Source organism: Akebia trifoliata, chromosome 14 (genome assembly GCF_017979445.1).
Source record: "Akebia trifoliata isolate Shusen 1 chromosome 14, ASM1797944v1, whole genome shotgun sequence".
NCBI lineage: Eukaryota > Viridiplantae > Streptophyta > Magnoliopsida > Ranunculales > Lardizabalaceae > Akebia > Akebia trifoliata.
Window position 1 is genome coordinate 28,852,295 of NC_141388.1, and position 19,740 is coordinate 28,872,034.

General features: G+C 34.7%; 2 protein-coding genes and 1 long non-coding RNA gene across 3 annotated transcripts; all 3 read left to right on the plus strand.

Moving 5' to 3' along the window:
- Positions 1-2,990: 2,990 nt before the first annotated feature.
- On the plus strand, positions 2,991-10,185 carry LOC147386675 (uncharacterized). Its single transcript, XR_015172275.1, has 4 exons — positions 2,991-3,539; positions 3,617-3,654; positions 9,692-9,829; positions 9,953-10,185. It is a non-coding gene; the product is annotated as an uncharacterized LOC147386675 (long non-coding RNA).
- On the plus strand, positions 6,925-9,668 carry LOC147386676 (uncharacterized). The gene is made up of 6 exons (XM_086423112.1): positions 6,925-7,220; positions 7,488-7,575; positions 7,722-7,963; positions 8,318-8,614; positions 8,698-8,797; positions 8,877-9,668. Exons 1-6 carry the CDS (start codon positions 6,925-6,927, stop codon positions 9,567-9,569), a joined length of 1,716 nt encoding a protein of 571 aa, XP_086279238.1. The 3' UTR covers positions 9,570-9,668.
- A 104-nt stretch (positions 10,186-10,289) lies between the features above and the next one.
- On the plus strand, positions 10,290-13,382 carry LOC147386677 (uncharacterized). Its single transcript, XM_086424335.1, has 7 exons — positions 10,290-10,489; positions 10,554-10,646; positions 10,747-10,854; positions 10,942-11,555; positions 11,685-11,852; positions 12,681-12,997; positions 13,317-13,382. The coding sequence occupies exons 1-4, from the start codon at positions 10,328-10,330 to the stop codon at positions 11,305-11,307; spliced, it is 729 nt and encodes a 242-aa protein (XP_086280461.1). The 5' UTR covers positions 10,290-10,327; the 3' UTR covers positions 11,308-11,555; positions 11,685-11,852; positions 12,681-12,997; positions 13,317-13,382.
- Positions 13,383-19,740: the final 6,358 nt, after the last annotated feature.

The window sequence follows — 19,740 nt, forward strand, 5'->3', positions numbered from 1 at the left end:
AAAATTGTTTCCACATTTTATATTAACTAAAATCGTGACAAAAAATTGTATAGAAAATATCAACAAACAACAGAAAATTTCGCAAGAGATTTCCCAATTGTTATCCAGCAATAGGAAATCTTCCATCACAAATCATTTGTAGTGTACCAAGCAGAGCCTAGTGTCAAAAAACAGATGAAGAAAATACTAGATTGGAAGAAAGATGAGTTTCTAGCTATGATGAACGAATAATGCTGAAGTGACTTAAATATTGGACCTCACATTGCACACCTTGACATGAATGTGTATGGGAATCATAGATGATTTCCTCGAGATACAAGTGAAAAAGCATCTATGGTTCCTATCCACTTTCATGTCAAGATGTCCAATATGAGGTCCAATCTTGAGGTCACTCCAGCACGACTCATGATGAACTTCTCATAAAAATTACTATTTAGGTTGAAATTGAGTTACGAGAGATTGCCACAAAATTAGCCGACATGATTGTGCAATTGGGTCATAGGATCATCTATTGCTTTGTAACATACATTTATGCTTTTGTAACGCGTTACGCCATATTATATCAACAAAGTTGCTTTCGGATTTTGCCTCGTATTGCCTCGTTATCTTGTTTGATTGCTATGTTTGTAGTATACGATCATTTTTACAGGTTTGCTTGTGGATTAGCACCATCTTATGCCGCACAACCTCGCTTCGAAAGAACATAGCCGTGACAGTTAGTATCAGAGCAAACAACTATTTATATTAATTGAATTTATGACCACTCTCAAGTTGTGTTTTCATATGTGTAATAGAGAGGTAATTTGGCATCCAAGAGCAAGTTTTATACCAATGAGCATATTTTCCATACAAAATCAACATTAAAAATGTTAGTAATACTTTATGGTTAACTAAACCCCAACATTTTGGCTCAATGAAATTTTGGATTGATGAGGGGTTAATGTTGTAGGTTGTGAATTTGATACCTAGTATGAGCATTATTCCTCAAGGGCAACCTACGAGGGTGCACCTTCACTTACTTGGTGCATGTGATGTGTGGGCATTGCACGTGCCTCAGACTAGTCTATGGATTGGGCAAAACCCAGATACGAGCCCAATCCATTGTCTACAGAAATACCCAGTTATAAATAATAATAATAATAATTATAATAATAATAATAATATAATAATAATAATAATAATAAGTTGTTTATTTTTAAATTAGATATAACGCACCACATTTTGGTGAATATTTGAGATACCCAAGGCTCTGCTCTTTACAACTTCCAACTCTATTTTTAATAGCTATCTTTTGGAAGAAGCAGAAGTCTAGAGCTTGAAAAGCTACATTCAGTAGAAGCTTGCTTGTTACAGAAACTTGAAATTAATACTCGTTTGACAGTTTTTCATTGCTAGATTCTGAAAAATTGACCAAATTGTCCTTACATATACAAATACTATCAAATGACATTTTATGACATATAAGGATCACTTTATTCAAATAATATTAATTAATTATACAAATTAATATAAAATCAATCATTATTTAAGATAAACATCTAAATATCATTTTACTATCTACATTAATATTCAAACAACCAGATTGTACGTGCATCAACATATTTTAAACCATTATACTTTTCCATCATCGTTGAAAGAGAATTGTTACCACCAACACTGTAATCAAAATCAAAATAAACACTATAAGTAAGATATTGCATCTTATCAATGCATATCTAATATTTTTCTCCTTCTTTAAGTCATGCATAACTTTTTTAACCACTGCATTATCCAAGTCACGCTCATCTACTTCATCTACTCATAAAAATGCACCATCGTGTTTCTAAAAACAAATAGTCGGTATATCAATGAATTTTTTTTGTAATGAAACTTAAATTGTATTAAACTAGATCCAACTAATTTACATATCATGATGAACATCTATAAAACATTCTCCCATTGTTTTCCTTCGTATGTGCAATCAATTGTTTTATCATTAGGCCACAAGAACAACAGGGAGAAAAATATTTCGATAAAGTCTTCTCTTTATTAGACGTTCATATTGAAGAGAACAAAGTTGAAAGATGAAGATTGTCCTTTTTTTGACTTGTGATAATCATCGAAGGTTTATCTTCAACATGAACAGGCTATAGCAGTTGATGTGTAGACTATAACATCACACATGTAAGCTGCAACGTTGATAAGCATGATCTTCCATTTGAAGAGTGTTAATGTCGTGGAAGTAGAGGTGAAATTATATGCCCCCATTGCAGATTGAAGATCACGGATGTCAAAGGATTCCAATGGAATTGTTTTTAGCAATGGCAACATTCCTTTATCTTGAGGGCGTGGAGTCAATATTGCACACGAACTTGTCAAAGGTATTAGATCCTTGAACTCAAATGTAATTGTTATTATATTTGTGGCGGCCAGATTATTATCAGTATCTAGTTCAATCTTTTCTTAATGTACCAAATCAATAATGTTTTCTTTTAAAGCACAATACTTTTCAAGATGGTAACAATAATACCTTGGAAGATCATCACACCCTATTTCTTCTAATATGTTGGAAAGAGGCAACTCGATCATATCCAACTTTAGCAAGTCGTTGAACATGCTAGAGGTATCAGACTTATGGAAAGGGTATTCATTTACCTAAAGCTCTTTAGGGATTAAAAACGTTATCCATGTGACTCGGGATTTGTCAATTTTGGATTTCTCGTTCATTTTCTTTGTTGACGTTTTTATGGATGAGGTGATCAAACCTCTTCTTATTGAAATGATGTTTCTTCTTATTCAAATTGTTTATGTGTGTTTGGTCATAGATCCCCATGTGTAGCAATACTTTATTCCATATCATAGGTTCATGTTGCTAACTCTTTAAAAGTATGGGGCTTGATCTTTTTTAAGATGTATAGAAGTTTTTAATGTATCCCATAAATCCACATCTCGATGGTAGATGAGTACACTACAAGAAAGTCAATATATAGCGACGGGATTTAGCGACGGCAAAATTGTATCCGTCGATGTAGAGGACTTATAGCGACGGATCAAAAACATTTCGTCGCAATAGAGTTTATTTTCTCAGTTTTTTTTCCCTCTCCTTACGTTTTCCTTCGTTTTTTTTTTCCATCTCCTTTTGTTTTCCCTCTGCTTTTGTTTTTCCCTCTAACCAAACGAGCTGTTTGCCTCTCTGTCGAACTTGAGAGAAAAAATACATTTTTGTCTGTGGAGAACGAACTCTCGATCTCCGTCTTTGATCCGAAAAGATCGACCTGACGAGGAAAGATTAGGGACGATCTAAAGAGAGAGCTGATTAGGGACGATCCGAAGAGAGAGCTGAAGAGGAACGAAGATTTGATCTGAAGAGATCTGATGATGACTTAAAACAGATTAGAAGGGACGAAGAGAGAGCTGATTAGGGACAATCCGAAAAGAGAGCTGAAGAGGGATGAATATTTGATCCGAAGAGTTCTGATGATGACTTAAAACAGATCGATTCATTCAACAATTTCAGATTTTCGACTAGAGGTCTAAGGTTTCTCATCGATCAAATCAAGGTAAATCTATCTTTGTGTTTTATCTTATTTTCCTAGTTGATTCCACAAAACCTAATCGAAATTTGCTTCTTTAACAGGTGCTGTTGCTGCGAGAGTTTTCTATTTCGATCATCAGGTATATATCGATTAATTGTCTACCTTTTCATATTTGAGCATTATTATATGGCTTCTACAATTGCTAGATTATTTGTTTATGACGTTTCAAATTGCACAACATGCTTAGATCTATGATGATGTTAGCCATCGACTTCGTCCAATTAGAAATTAGTCTCTAATACAATCCATGGTATTGAAATTAGTCTCTAATACGATCCACTTAGAATTTAAAACAAACCAAGATGATGAGAGTTTGTGAAGTTTTTTTTTTTTGTTTTTCATCATTTATTTTAGTGTTATTTGCTGAATTTTTGTTAATGTATCCATGCTTGGATTAGGTTGGGATATGTCCATTAATAATGAATATATAGGTGGTTGGGAGGTCAATGTTTTTTTTTTATAGGCAAAAGGAAAGATTTGTATTGAAATAAAACAAGATAGATAGAGCTACAAAAGTCAAGATGAACTCAACCAATATAAGAAAAAGAAGAATAAGGTTCTCCCTAAACAGAAAATGGTCGAAACTCCCCTTAATTTCGTTAGTACATCGGCATCAATAAAATAAAAAGCTTACTTTCTAAATTTTAGATTTTCGAGAACCATTCCTTCTTGGAATCAATCTATCTTGTTCTTCTTTATTGGTAAGTTCTCCCAAAAGTAGGTGTCCAAAAATCTGAAGATGTCTCGTTAGTAATGGGGAAGGTGCTTGATATCGGCACCAAACATAACCCACGGCTTCTAAGATCTTGTATCACCTCCCACTTTGTATGAGAGACTTCATCCTTAGATTGACACTAAAAGGTTGAATCCTTCTTTATATCTCTCTCTCGATGCAAAGGTGATTAGTTTCTGAATGGATGTCATAGACATTAGATGCATGCATGACCATTCATTAGTTTAGTGTTTTGGTTGTTAAAACAGTTGGAGAATTTGAAGTTATGTTTTGTTGCTTTAACATCCACTATTTTAAAAACTCAATCCTCATCTTTTTGGTTCTTCATTAATTTTTTAATAACTTTTTATTCTCACTTCTAATTGGGACTGTCATCGAGAGAGAGACCCTTTGAAATCAATCTACTTTAACTTTGTGGAACCTTATGGTACCAATCTACAAGAATCATTTTTGAGTGACCCATAACTATATACTTGAAAATCATATTTTCTAGGAAAAATTATTTTTCCCACTTATTTTCCATGTGTATTTACACTTCACAAATTTGAAGTTTGTAGGATTAAAGCCATGAACCAATCCCATGCAACAAGTGAAATTATATATTAGTCTCTTGGATTTTATGTTATAGTTAGTGGAACCTAATGGTACCAATCTACATGGATGTTTTCTTAATAATAATTCCACATTTTTGTGGTGAATTTGTTTAGGGTGTTTATAGTAATTTTCTGTGAGAGAGCTTGTAATTGTTTCTCATCCTTTGAGCATAGATGGGACCTCGTGATTTATTTTTCTGATTTAGGATTTTTAACATAAACTTTTTTGTTGCCGGTGATTTATTTTCTAGTTCGTTCTCTTCAACTAATTTTGTATCTAAAACCATTTAATAATCTTTGAGATTTGGATTGTGAATCTCAAGAAACTTTCAATAGATCAACCTACTTGGTGTGATAGCAAGATAGCAACTTTACCTATAAAACAAGCCTTCCATGATCTTCTTCACTCGTCCTTAAGTTTCCTCATTTAGGATTTAAAAAGTTCATAGATTTTGGGCCCAAAAAAGATATTAGATTCCTTTTCTTCTAACCTAAAATGATTATTGAATATAGATCCATTCCTATTGTGTACTTTAACTTTATAATTGATTGATTTATCTTAGCATCTTCTTTTTTGCTAGACTTTATCCATGAACATATTATTTGAAAATTAAGAATTTCACACAAAATTTCACACTGATTCAAGAAACCACGAAATTTTGGAGTCGATCAACTTAGTGAACTTTGTGGACGTATAGAATTAATTCTTCACCGACATACATTATTGCATTAAATTCATTAATGTTTCTCTTGTGGTTGTAAATTTACGAGAAAATACTACCTCAATCATTTGAACTTCCCCATTATACCATTACTTACCTAGAAAATAAATATTTATTTGGACTTGGTTGAGGTTCATCCAAGAGAATAAATAAAGATATTTTAAAGATTTCTACTATTTTAACTTTGGTTATTAGTTTTGTTGATTTTTTATTTTTCTTCCTTGAGTTGGTTTGTATTATTTGTAGATATAGTACAAATAAGGATTCTCATAACTGAATTTTCAACATTTTTCTTATCCCATATACCACTAAGGATTCTCTTTTTTGTTTCAAATTAACATTCTTGTGATATGTTCTTTTGTGTGTGTGACTATATGTTATTAGTTTAAAGGTGACGTCGTCGTAAAGTGGACATGCCAATAGATAAAAGTTGGACTCAGTTGCCTAGAAGTACCCTTGAGTATGATGAAGGAGTTATTAAGTTCTTAGATTTTACATTTTCTCGTTCAAGGTTTGGTAACATGATTAAGTGCCCATGCGTCAGATGTCTCAATGCGAGTTTAAAGGATCGAGATAACGTGTATGGTGACTTATTATGGTATGGGATGAATAAACATTACACTCGTTGGACGTACCATAGAGAAATTTGAAGATGAAGATAATAGCAATGAGTCTGAAGAGGGTGATGATATGCAAGGGATGTTACAAGATGCATTCAGAATCCCTAATTTTGATGATGAAGAGGTTAATGAGTCAAATGATGATGGTCCGGATGAGCCAAACGATGATGCAAACAAGTTTTATGAAATGTTGAAGGATGTTGAGACTTAATTATACCCGGGTTGTACTAAATTTTCAAAACTATCTTTCGTTGTAAAGTTGTTACACCTGAAATGTCTTAACGGATGGAGTAATAAATCATTCGATATGTTACTTGAGTTGTTAAAAGATGCATTTCCTATTGGAGAAAAGTTGTCAAAGAATTACTATGAATCGAAGAAGATTTTGCGAGGACTTGGTTTACATTACAATAAGATAGATGCGTGCCCGAATGATTGCATGTTATTCTAGAAAGAACATGAGAATGCAAATGAATGCGCAGTATGTGGTGAGTCTAGGTGGAAAACGGTTAAATGCCAATCAGTTGAAAACCCCTCTAATTCGTTTTCAAAGGAGAAGAAAATACCTGCAAAGATTTTGCGTCATTTTCCGTTGATTCCTAGGCTGAAGAGGTGGTTTATGTCTTCAAAAACAGCTGAACATATGAAAGGCACACCGAATGTCGTATAAAAGATGGGGTAATGAGGCATCCAGCAGACTCTATGGCGTGGGAAGCTTTACATAATAAATACCCATCATTTGATTCTGAACCTCGGAATGTTAGACTTGGATTAGTCACTGATGACTTCACTCCTTTTAGTTACATGAGTACTCCTCACAGTACATGGCCCGTTGTTCTGATTCCATATAACCTCCCGCCATGGATGTGTATGAAGCAAACATCTTTTATAATGTCGTTACTTATTCCTGGTCCTAAGGCTCCCGTGAACGACATCGATGTTTACTTACAACCATTAGTGGATGAATTGCATGAATTGTGGATAGAAGGAGTTACAACATATGATGCATCAATAAAACAAAATTTTTGAATGCATGCAGCAATTTTATGGACTATCAGCGACTTTCCTGCATATGCTAACTTGTCAGGATTGAGCACTAAAGGAAAACTTGCTTGTCCATCCTGCCACAAGGATACTTGTTCAATACGATTGCAAAAAGGAAATAAAGAATGTTACTTAGGACATCGTCGATTTTTACCACTTGACCATAAATTCCGACATAATAAAATGTCCTTTAATGGCAGAAATGAGTTGGGAGTTGTGCCAAAACCGTTGACAGGCGAGGATGTGTTCGATCAATTACGTGACTACGAGCAAATCATATTTGGTAAGGTAGATAAAGATAAGGATGGGAGGAAAATAAAAAGGGATGATTGCAATTACCGAAGAATTGGAAGAAGAAGAGCATTTTTTTCAATTTATCGTATTGGAAAGATCTTTTGTTGCATTATAGTTTGGATGTTATGCACATTGAAAAGAATGTGTGTGAGAATGTGATCGGAACATTATTGAACATTGATGGTTCAACAAAAGACAATTTGAAGGCCCGTCTTGATTTACAATTAATGGGTATAAGAAAAGAACTTCACCCGATATCGAATGGGGGAAAGTTGTTACTACAACCTGCATGTTACACAATGTCTTTAGTTGAGAAAAAGAAGTTTTGTGAATGTTTGAAGGATATAAAAGTACCAGATAGTTATTCGTCTAATTTCTCAAGGTGTGTTCAAGTCAAACAATGCAAAATATTAGGGCTCAAGAGTCACGATTGTCATGTTCTAATGCAACAATTTATTCCAATTGCACTAAGATGAATCTTGCCTAGGAATGTGTGTTTGGTTTTGATTGAGTTGTCCACATTCTTCCGACAATTATGTTGTAAGGTTCTAAGGATAGGAGAGTTAGAACGCCTTGAATCTCAGATTGCGCTAACACTTTGTAAAATGGAGATGATATTTCCGTCGGTTTTCTTTGATATTATGGTGCATTTGCCTATTCATTTATCCAGTGAGGTCAAATTGGCTGGACCAGTGTAATATAGGTGGATGTATCCAATAGAAAGGTACTTGCACAGGCTAAAGTCATATGTGCGTAATAAAAATCATCTAGAAGGTTCTATTGCTGAAGGGTATCTTTGTGAAGAATCGTTGACATTTTACTCGAGGTACTTGCATGGGATTGAAACGAGGTTCAATCGACCAGTGCGTAATAACGATGTTGTTGATGATGGTTCAAGTGAAAAATTATCAATTTTCAAAGAAAATGGTCGTGTTATAGGAAAGGCAATCTTACAAATGTTGGGACGGAGTGAGTGGGAACAAGCTCGTTTATACGTGCTAAACAACTGTGATGAAATTGCTCCATTTGTTCGGTAAGATAAATCATTTCAAATCATTTTTATTTATATTCATAATTGATAGTAGTCCCTAATCAATGAAATAATTTATTGTACAGACAACACAAACAGATGATTAAAAACACTCATAATCACATGAGTGTTAGGGATGTGGAGCGAAAACATATTAAGGAGTTCGCTGAATGGTTTAAACATTATGTATGTGATAAATATCATCAAAATTAACCCACTTAAATATAGTTTTAAATGTATTAATTTCATTCTTTGATCTTAATAGGTTTCGCAAATGCGATTAAATGGTGAAGACGTAAATGAACAAATCTATCAGTTAGCTCTCGGCCCTTCTCATAATGTGATTTGTTTTAAGGGCTTCATTGTAAATGGCTTTAGATTTCACACCAAAGAACGAGATAGCCGGAGAAAAACTCAAAATAGTGGAGTATTTGTCTTTGCAGAAACACATAGTTTTGCAAGCACTAAGGACACTAATTCGGTGACAGGTAATGTAGGATACTATGGCATCTTAAATGATGTTTTAAAGCTAAAGTATCCAGGTGGGAATCGAGTCATATTATTCAAATGTCATTGGTGGGATGTCATAAACCGTAGGGGATTCAAGCAAGATGAATATGGTTTCAAGTGTGTGAATGTTACACGAACCTTAGCCACCAACGAACCATACATTCTTGCAAATCAAGCACAACAAGTTTTTTATATAAAAGACAACACCCATTGTGATTGGCGTGTTGTAATAAATACACAACCACGAGACTTATACAATATGGAGCCGGAAGATGATATAATAGCAGAACCTTTCCAAGATAATGAGCCAGGGTTGCATCAAAATGCAATCACTACAAATGATGATATTATAACTTGGAATAGGAACGATATCCAAGGAGTACTTGTCGAAGGATATGTTGGTGATGATCAAGACTTCATTAATGATGATGATGACGATTACATCTAACATATGATTGATTGTGTAAATTGTTGTTTTTTTTAATAATAATAGTTCATTTTAATAAAATGAAATTACTCTGTCATTTGATGAATATATTGATTTTAATTATCTAAGAAATTGTTGGTTAGATATGTTGCATAGAAAATCATCCAAGCAGGTGGTCCAACAGACAGTGGGGAGAAATAACCCCTCAAATTCAGTCTCAAATGCATCATCTAGTATAGTTAGACCATCTATGAGAGGTGGAAATAGGAGTAGTAATACAGGTATGATATGTTCTATTAAGTTATTTTGAATACCTTGTAGTATCATTAATACAATGTTTGTCTAAATAAGTTTTCATTGACATATTTTTTGTTTTGTTATATTTTTTTTAACTTTTTTAACAGCTTCTAGCAGTACTAGAAGGAGAGGGCCTACGCGAGACGTAGGAAATTTTGGACAAAAAGTAGGGCAGAAGATGTTAGTAGATTGGAATGCTCATTGTCAGCCAATAGGAAAAAATTCTAGCCATTTTACACATTTCCTAGGGTACATTGTGAGGCATTCTGGTCATGCCCCATTGCAATTTAAGTCATGGACTAAGGTTCTAGAGCATGCAAAGGATTCCTTGTGGCGAGAGGTTCAGGTAAATATAGATTACTTTATATTTTAGGTATTATTTTACGTTTGCCTTAACAATATGATATATGTTTATTATTTTTCTTGTAATGTTTATTTTTTAGAGATTTGTCGAGATTAATGATGATAAAAAAGATTGGGTAATGCTATCCATGTCAATGAAATATAAAGATTGGAAGAATGACTTAAAACAGAATTACCTACAATTCGATACGGATGAAGAAAGATTGTTCAATATTCCTAACAACGTCTCAGAAGCCGATTGGACCTGGCTCGTCCACTATTGGAGTACTCCTGAGGCTCAGGTATAAATTATTAAGAATTTGTTAATTAACAATCCTTTATTATAATTTTATGAAATTTGTGTAGGTTGTATACAAGAGGAACAGTGAGAATAGGAAAAATCAAGTAATCAAACATGTCGGAGGGACAAAAAGTTGTGCTCAACATCGTCATGAATTGGTGCGTATCTAATATTGGTCATTTTAATTATTTCATTATCTTCAAATATTCAATGTGATTTATGACATATATTTAAATGATTATGTTTGTTTTACTAAAGGGTGAGGGTAGAGAACCGGGTAATTTACATACTCGAGCTGAAGTCTTTAGGAAAACCCATATTAAAAAAAATGGGTCACCATCTGATCCTAAGTCGGCTGAGCTTATGGTATGTGATCTTCAATAAATTTTAATATAATGCCAAATAAATAAATTTGAATAAGTTCATACTAATTAGTTCATTTTTGTTGTATAGGCTAAAATGAAAATGGATCATGAAAAAAGTGGTGGATCAGATTCTACGCCTATAGGCGAGAAGATATTCACTGACGTGTTTGGACCAGATGGGCATGGTCGAGTGCGTACATATGGTCTAGGCCCAACACCGAAATCAGTTTTTGGCTCATCTTCCCGCTCATCTCGTACTAGTTATGCCGAGATGCAATCTCAGTTGACCAATCTACAACAAACGTTAGAGGAAAATAAAAGAGAACATGAGGAGAGGTTTGTTGAGATGCAGAATCAAATGCAAAGTCAAATCCAGAGTCAGGTGCAAGAGCAAATAGCGCAGTACTTCCGCACCATGTTTCCAGACGGCCATCCTCCTAGCCAGGGGTTATGAGACTTTTTCTATATGCTTGTTTGTCTTTCCCATGACATTTAACTTTTTTTTGTATTATCTTCGTACAATACTTAGACTATATTAGATAACTTTGCATGTATTAAGTAAAACCTTTTTTAACTCTGCATGTATTAAGTAAAACATTTTTAAACTCTAGATGTATTAGGTAAAACCTTTTTAACTCCGCCAATGTACAACTAACGTTTTACATTGCCGGTCCCAAGCCCGGATAAAGGAGGAGGGAGAAGGTATGCCATGGATTCATCACTATGAGTTTATTTGCTACAGTTTAATAGGATAACCAATTTATGATTGGTGACTTCAGCTTTTGGGTTTGTTGGTTCACTACCTGATGTTCATAATGTGAAAATTTGCAGCAACATTCCCTCTTGATCTTGTGAAGCGACGGATGCAGTTAGAAGGAGCAGGCGGTCGAGCCCGGGTCTACAAAACAGGACTATTTGGGACATTTGGGCACATAATGAAGAGGCTTCTATCTCACACTCCTTCCAATGACTAGTTACTGCTGCTGCCAAGGCCGTCAGGTTTTTACCCTCTTTGCCATCCAAATTGAAATAGTTTGATTTTGTTTACGGTAGAAAGGCAAATTGAAAAAAAAATTCTTTTTTGTCGCATCTTCAGTGTATCCAACATACTTATTAGAATCCATTGATTAATCCATTCAGGTTATCTCTCCATGTCTCTATACTTCCCATCAACACTAAGATGTTTCTCATTTGATTTGTGTTTGAAGTCTGAATTTTCTAACAAATTGGTTTGTCAAGGGAACTCACTTTCTACTTATATAAGGCCATAGAATGAAGTTCTGATATGGATTCTTCTCGCCAAACTGAACTCTGGAAGTATGGGAGTCCTTTAAGCTGCTACTCGACGGTAGAAGGAAGCTAATGGTACAACTTCAGCGGTTACATTTACAAGTCCTTTAATACTGTATGTAGTTCTGATACAGAGGGTTAAATCTGCATGTATTCTATTGGAACTGTGAGATGCTCATTTTCCATTTCAGCCATTCATTTGTGCAGAATTCAGAGATAACTGGGGCAATTTTCATATTCTATGGAGTGACCTCAAGACTTATATCGATTCACATTTTGTTAATGTGGAGGTGCACACAGAACCATAGATGCTTTTCACTTGTATCTCGATGAAAAAACATATATGGTTCTGTACACATCCACGTCATCAAAGTGAGAATTGATGTCAATCTTGAACTCACTTCAGCATTATTCATATTTTAATTCTGAAAACATTAAAATGAACAATGTGCCATTTTGGTGATTTTTTAATTTTCAGCGCATGTTTTGCTAAATCACCCTTGTTTAGTATAAGAAGGGGTCGTGTTTTTTCTGCAGTTGAGCGTGCACATCTCAGGTTCTAGCAATTCCATCCCAAGCTCTGCCTTCTTGGGCAGTAGCTTGAAGAAGGTGAACTCTGGTTTCACAAACCCAAGGACTTATTCGGGCAACTTCAAGGTTGTTGCCGAAATCGATGAGCAGAAGCAGACCAAAAAGGACAAATGGAGAGGCCTTGCTTTTGACACCTCCGATGACCAACAAGGCATCACTAGAGGAAAGGGACTGGTCGACTCTGTCTTCCAAGCTCCCATGGGAACTGGAACCCATAATCCCATAATGAGTTCCCATGACTACATCAGCACAGGACTTCGCCAGTACGAACTTTTTGCCTAATTATGTGATCTTAATTCATTCATGGTTTCTTTGCACACTAAGATACACCCCTTGGACTCCCCTGCATTGCTCAAAATTGCTTAGAAATTGATCGTTTTAGTTTGGGTTCCATCTAGAGGCAATGTCTAGGGCATAAAAGAACCAAGACTGAATCTCAATCGAGATATTTTGACCCTATCTTGGATTGTGTTTCAGTTGACCAAGACACAATGTGTCGGTCTTCATGTTTTGGTCCTGATATTTTAATGTTTTTATGTTTGTTATCATTCAAGGAATTCTCTTAATGTCTTGCTTTGACAGCGTGTGAACGTCTTATCCTCTTGGAATATGATTTGGATGAATTAAGAGATTACAGTGTTCTACTTTCACTGTCAAAAATCTATCAGACAAAGGGGATCTTCCAATAAAGTCAGAGACTTGGAGGACTATGCAGTTGAGGAATTGATGAATCGTCTTAACCTCATTTCGATGGAAGATGGTTGGAGCAAGCCCTCATATTTTAGAAGTTTTTTGGGTAACTTCTCCGAACCATGGTAGTGTAGTAAGGAATCAAAGCTTGATTGTTGTAAATTGGAAAGGCTGGGAATGGTGCATGTTAAAGATGCAAATTGTGCTGTATGTTTTTATTTAATCCAGTGCTGACCAAGCAATTGTATTTGAAATATGAATTAATATGAGAGATGTACAGAGCCTCAAGAAAATCAAAATTAGTAGCTAGAGAGAGGGTGCGCACATATTTGCATTAGTTAGTTAGTTCTTGAAGCAACAAATAACTATTTAGAAATAGCAGACTGCCTCCTTGAGTTTGGAAACTAAAGTGATCTACACATAAATTAAATTTTACTCTTCTTATGTGTGGGGTGGGCTTGGAATTTTGGATATAGCTCTTACTGCAGTCTTCTATGAGAAACTAACAATAAATAACTGAAATCTATCTTTAATTATAATTTTAGTTCCAAATATTCTTTGTATGTTCTATCTTCTGGAATTTCAATTTGTGTCTCATATCTGTTTCCACAAATGTTGATTGACTTCTTTCTTGAAATTCCTTGTGGTTTTGTAGATTGATGCTCGTGTTGGTAATGTAAATGATCTTGCCTTCTCTCATCCAAACAAACTACTGTGCGTTGTAATGCCTGAAGATCACAAGGCTATCAAGGTTGGTTTTGTTGTTCAATTACCTATGATGGGGTGCTAAGCCTTGGTATCTCAATTATTAATGCATGTGCAAGCATGGGATGCAGTCACTGGTGCTAGGCAGTACACTTTCGAAGGTCATGAAGCACATGTGCTTTTCATATGTCCACACTACGTGGAATATGAAATATAAACCAGTGGCATGTCTTCCTCACATTGAATGAAACCGAAGACTTCATATGGGTTTTCACTTGTGATTGTGTTGAGTTGTAGAAGCCAGTGAGGGGGGCCTTTTGTGGTTAGAGAAAGGAGATGGTTGAGATTAGTATGGTAGGTGGTGGTGTTAGTGAATTCAGATGAGTCTAAATATGTGAGGGGGGACCTTTTGTGGTTAGAGAAAGGAGATGGTTGAGATTAGTATGGTAGGTGGTGGTGTTAGTGAATTTAGAAGAGTCTGAATATGTGTAAGATGTAGTTTGCTTTTGTGGGTTTATAGGTAAAAAGTAAGAAAGAGAGACAGAGAAGAAGAAAGCTTGATTGATTTGGCTGATGAACTCTTCATCAGCCACACCTCCAATTATTATTATTGTTTGACTGTCACCACTCCATTTATGATCTGCATGTCCAAAACAACGATTACAAAAAGAAAGTTCATCGGGTAGAGGCTTTAGAGAGTCTATTTGAGAAGCATGAAGTTGCCAAGTCTCCACTTACTGAGCAAAAGCTGAAAGTTTTATACTTGAAGGAGGAATTGAAAGGAAAGATCAAGTCAATTAGGGAAACCATGCGGTCCTCCACAGCATTGGCTTTTAAAGATGAACTAAAGGCAAGAAAACGGGTTCTTCGAAGGCTAGGGTAATAATAGTTCCCTATTTTTATTTTTAAAGATAAACAATAGCCATTTATTATAATCAATAATGGTTCTCTATGTCGAAATTTTGATTTAATGTTCCAGCTTATTTTATTCAAAGAATGATTTTAAAAATGCTTAGGGTGCTATTAATTTGCAGATATGTTACAAGTGATGATGTTGTGGAATTGAAGGGGAAGGTTGCTTGCGAGATCAGTAGTGCCAATGAGTTGACCCTGACGGAACTCATGTTCAATGGGATTTTGTGTGGGAGGAGAAGCTTCAGGATTCCCAAAAACCCGGGAAGAACTTGGTTGCCAAGGTTCAGCTTGAGAGCAATGTAATTATCGAACTACCTTTTTATTTTGTTAATTAAGATTTTGGTTTAAATAGCTTCGTAGCTTCCATATCTTGGATAGGGTACCAGATTACCAGGTTCATTAATATAGTAGTGAACCGCGAACTGGTACAAACCGAACCAGCTCATAGTGCGTTCATAAAAAACAACAAATGGAGATTTGAGGAGATAGTTGAGTTGAGTTGAGTTGATAGGTTTCTGGAAGTGGAATTGATGGTTTGGACTGGAGGTGGAAGTGGAATTTGAGGAGAGAATTTAGAGTGGGCTGGGCTGGAGGTGGAAGTGGAATTGGAGGAGAGAATTTAGAGTGGGCTGGGCTAGGCTGGCATATCAAAATTTTTATTTTTAACGAAATAGCATATACCGACGGACTTACAAAGTCTGTCGGTATAACATATAGCGACGGTAAATACCGTCGGTAAATATGTAAACAAGTAATGAAAAAAAAATTTCCGCACCTTTTTTTTTTCCAGAAAATAAGGATATTGCGACGGTAAATTTATTGTGCCGTCGGTAAAACAATTACCGACGCAATCAACTCCGACGAGTGACGACGAAAAACCGATCCGTCGGTATAGTATTCTGCGACGGACATATGGAGATTTAGCGACGGATCTAACTGTCGGTATAAGTCTCTTTTCTAGTAGTGGTAGGAGAGTCGGTCCATGCAATTAAAAGAGAGATTCCTTTAACATTCGATATACTCAATAACTGGTTCATTTTTTCTTTACTTGATGGTGGCGAGTTCCACCATGATTAATGTCCTTCTAGTACTATAAAAGTAGATGAGAAACTTTCTTTCAAGTTGATCCCAAATGTTTATCGAGTTGGGCTCCAAGAATCGAACGTATTACCACGGAGGGAACGAACGAACTGTTTCACCATGAAATCGTCATACATACTAGCGTTGTTATAGGTTTCGACGAAGTAGGCAATGTGCTATTTTGGATTTTTCTTTCTTTTTGAACTGTTAAAATTTTGGTGGTTGTACCCTGTTGGAAGACATATTTGTTCGATCCATCGAGTATAAGGTTTTGAGTAGAACAATGAGATTGTGGCATACCCTCATATTGAGTAAGAATGGTGTCAAGGATCATTGTCTATAGTTGTTAAATATATAGCGAGGCGACAAATCCCTATGGTGGGTCTCATATAGTATTTTGTGGGCCAAAATGATCTCCTTGTTGTTCATTTTTGCGTGGAGTCATGTACATTTTATGAGTAAATCCTGAAAGATATGAAGGCCCAACGCTAAATTCGATTATTTTTTCCTTTTGCTCCCAACAGCTGGTTAGGGTAGCAATTTGAACATTTTTTTCCTCAATTGTCTTTGTCAACATGTTGATGATGTCTACCATCTGAGCTAGTAGCTCTTCCATTGTTAGTGCTCTGATTGTTATCACTACTCTAACAGAAATGTGAGTCTATGATGGGGAAATAATTGATAGAGATCAAGACGATCCCTTGCCTGACTTCAAATCAAATCTAGAATTTGATGAGTCGTCATCCACACAATGTATACCCATACCAATTTTGTGGCATAGTTTTTGGAATGATGATGGAGAGACTCAACTAGGTGGGAGCTAACAATCTTTGTCATGGTTCACATCACAAGATGATCCTGATTAACAACATGAATAGATTTAGAGTTGGAAGAAGTGATTTTCTTACCTTTCTTCCTAGTGGTATTTTTGATAACATTGGTATTGCGAGATGCCATTGTTGTTGGTGGTGTTTTTGAAGTTGATTGAAAGATGAGAGGCTGAGATTGTCCCACCAAAAAAAGTTCGACAACAAATTTTACAAATCTACCTTGAGATTTACGAAACAAAATTGTAAATGATTTTGATAAAAATAGATAAACAAATCTCAATGTTTTCCTCTAATTAATAGTCAAATATAAAAGTAAAGATGGTGACGTATGTGTAACTTTCTTGCCTCCTGACTTCACGTGTGGTTGATTGAGAATGCGACTTTTGACTTGTAGATGGTTATTTTTTATGCTTGATCTTCTTTAGAGGTTTATTGTAGATCTTCTTCTCACCGGCCTTAGCGATTAATCAGTTAAAAAAGATTTTTTGTCTTCCAAAGAAGGGCTTTAGACTTGATCTTCTCTTAATCGGACTCTGAGTCTCTTGTGAAGAACTTTGCTCGTCTCTAGATGAGGGCTTGATAACTTCTTCTTCTCTAGAGGGAGAACTTCTATCTTTTGAGAAAAAATAATCGTCCGATCTCCCTTTAAATGAAGAAGACATTGATATTTATAGACTTAGGGTAAATTAACCTTTTCAATTAGGCCCCTAACTTGATAGGTTTTGACTAGTTGATTAGATGTTAACTTTGTCCAATTCTAATTTTATGGATTTTATGGATTTTTTTATGGGCTTCAATAAGCTGTTTGGGTGTAGAACCCATATTTAATATAAATCATTTATCTTTGATCGGACCATGGGTTTTATCTACGAAACTCAAAATTCAAGTTAGGGGGCCATTCAATGGACCTAATGTGAATGTGTGGGCCCATTTACGTCTTTGAGGGACTTTCTTGTGATTTATGTGGTTTGTAAGGACCTTCACAAAATTTTGACACCTACAATATCCATTTGAGAAACTTATCGTTAATTGGACTGAGATGTAATTCTTTCGATGTTACGAGATAGTATGCCCCATTAGTGTACACGTTTTTCATCACGTGAGGTCCATCCTATTTTAGGTTGAAATCCTACCCAAAATGATTTAAAAGGTTGATTGGTCGTTGCACCACAAGCTCTAAATCACCAATTTAGAAGGAACGTGGTCGAACTTTCTTGTTGAATGCACGTGACAAATGGACTTGATAATATTCTAGCCATTGTTGTGCTTCTAACCTCATCTTATCCATTGTTTCAAGTTTAACAAGATGCAACTTGATGTTCTCGTCACTAGTTAATCCTTCTTGATTGCGATCCTCAATTAAAGTATACAACGTTCTAAGAGAATGAAAGCTTCAACTCCATAAACCAAGGTGTAACTTGTAGAAAGCCCTTGATTTTTTTACGAACTAGTTTACTTTGCCAAAAATCCACTCTTATTCTTGAGGTTTGTAGGTTGAAGTAATTAGTAGACTTTTTAGGTTGAATATGATATGAGGATAATAGATTTTATCCAAGATGTTGAAGATGAGTGGTTTTGAAAAACTTCATCATTTTACTTCTCCATAAATCCTTTCTTGTTGTTGAGGTTTGAAAGTTGAAGAAGACACAATTTGAAGGTCATAAACTGAAGGTAAAAATACTTCACCCTAAGGTTGAACATGATTGGTCTTGAGGAAAAAAAATCAAGTGGTGTTAGGTCATTTATTTACTCTCTTAAAGAAGACCTAGGTCAATGGGGGCATGGAGCATGGGGTATGTAATATTTACTACTATAATTAGAGAAGGCTGATTAGAAGTGGATCAACACCAAAAATTGAGTGGTCATAAATGCCCCCATTTTTATATTTAAATTTAATTTTCTCAGATTCGAAGTCATTTTAGTCAAAAACCCAAGAAGATTGCAACCCATGGCCCTAGAATCACGTTCCTTGATTTTTAATTTACATAAATATTCTTTTTTCACTATCTAATGTAGAAAACCTTTTAATCCACATTTTAAATTACAAATAAATCCTTTTGATAGATGTATGTTTGCACATACCACGTTCGAGTTAGTTTAAAAACACTAGGAGATATTTCTAATATTATCAATTGAAACGTATGAGGCATATCTAAATCACTCTAAAATAAAATAAAATGGACAATGACTGTGAGGGACTCTTTATTGAGAATATGTACCGATTAGTCCCCTAGAAAAGAATACGGACCATTTAAGTCCCACTTAATAAAATATTCCCCAATTAAGGATCTTTTGAAGATTTTTTTAAGAAAAATACTTGAAATACCCTTTTTAACAACTTTACAAAGTGGTTTAATCTAAAAATATACAAAGTCAAATAAAAAACTTGAACAATTTATTTGGTTATTAATATTTTTGTGAAAGTAAAAAATAAATATTTTTATTTATTAAAATCTATTTATAAATTCAATATATTTTTATTTGACTCATTTAAATAGACTTGCTAATTTTTTAGTTGAATCAATTCGATGAACATTCAAGTCGAGTTTTAAAATTATATTTTAATTATTTAAAATTATTTATATTTTTAATAAATATAATATACATAGACCAAATTAGTTTGATGTTAATGACTCATCATCATCATCATCATTTATGTGAGTTAAAAATCACTAATTTTGAGAAGGAAAAATAAGAAAATAAATTCATTTAAATCTCATCATCATCATTTATGTGAGTTAAAAATCACTAATTTTGAAAAGGGAAAATAAATTCATTTAAATCTT

Excerpts from the sequence above, each read along its gene's own strand:
- LOC147386676 (XM_086423112.1), top strand. The coding sequence starts at position 6,925 with ATGAGGCATCCAGCAGACTCTATGGCGTGGGAAGCTTTACATAATAAA. Across the intron at positions 7,576-7,721 it reads AGCAAATCATATTTGGTAAG|AATGTGTGTGAGAATGTGAT; the intron begins GTAGATAAAGAT and ends CACATTGAAAAG. Across the intron at positions 8,798-8,876 it reads CTGAATGGTTTAAACATTAT|GTTTCGCAAATGCGATTAAA; the intron begins GTATGTGATAAA and ends TGATCTTAATAG.
- LOC147386677 (XM_086424335.1), top strand. The coding sequence starts at position 10,328 with ATGCTATCCATGTCAATGAAATATAAAGATTGGAAGAATGACTTAAAA. Across the intron at positions 10,490-10,553 it reads GGAGTACTCCTGAGGCTCAG|GTTGTATACAAGAGGAACAG; the intron begins GTATAAATTATT and ends AAATTTGTGTAG. Across the intron at positions 10,855-10,941 it reads CTAAGTCGGCTGAGCTTATG|GCTAAAATGAAAATGGATCA; the intron begins GTATGTGATCTT and ends TTTGTTGTATAG.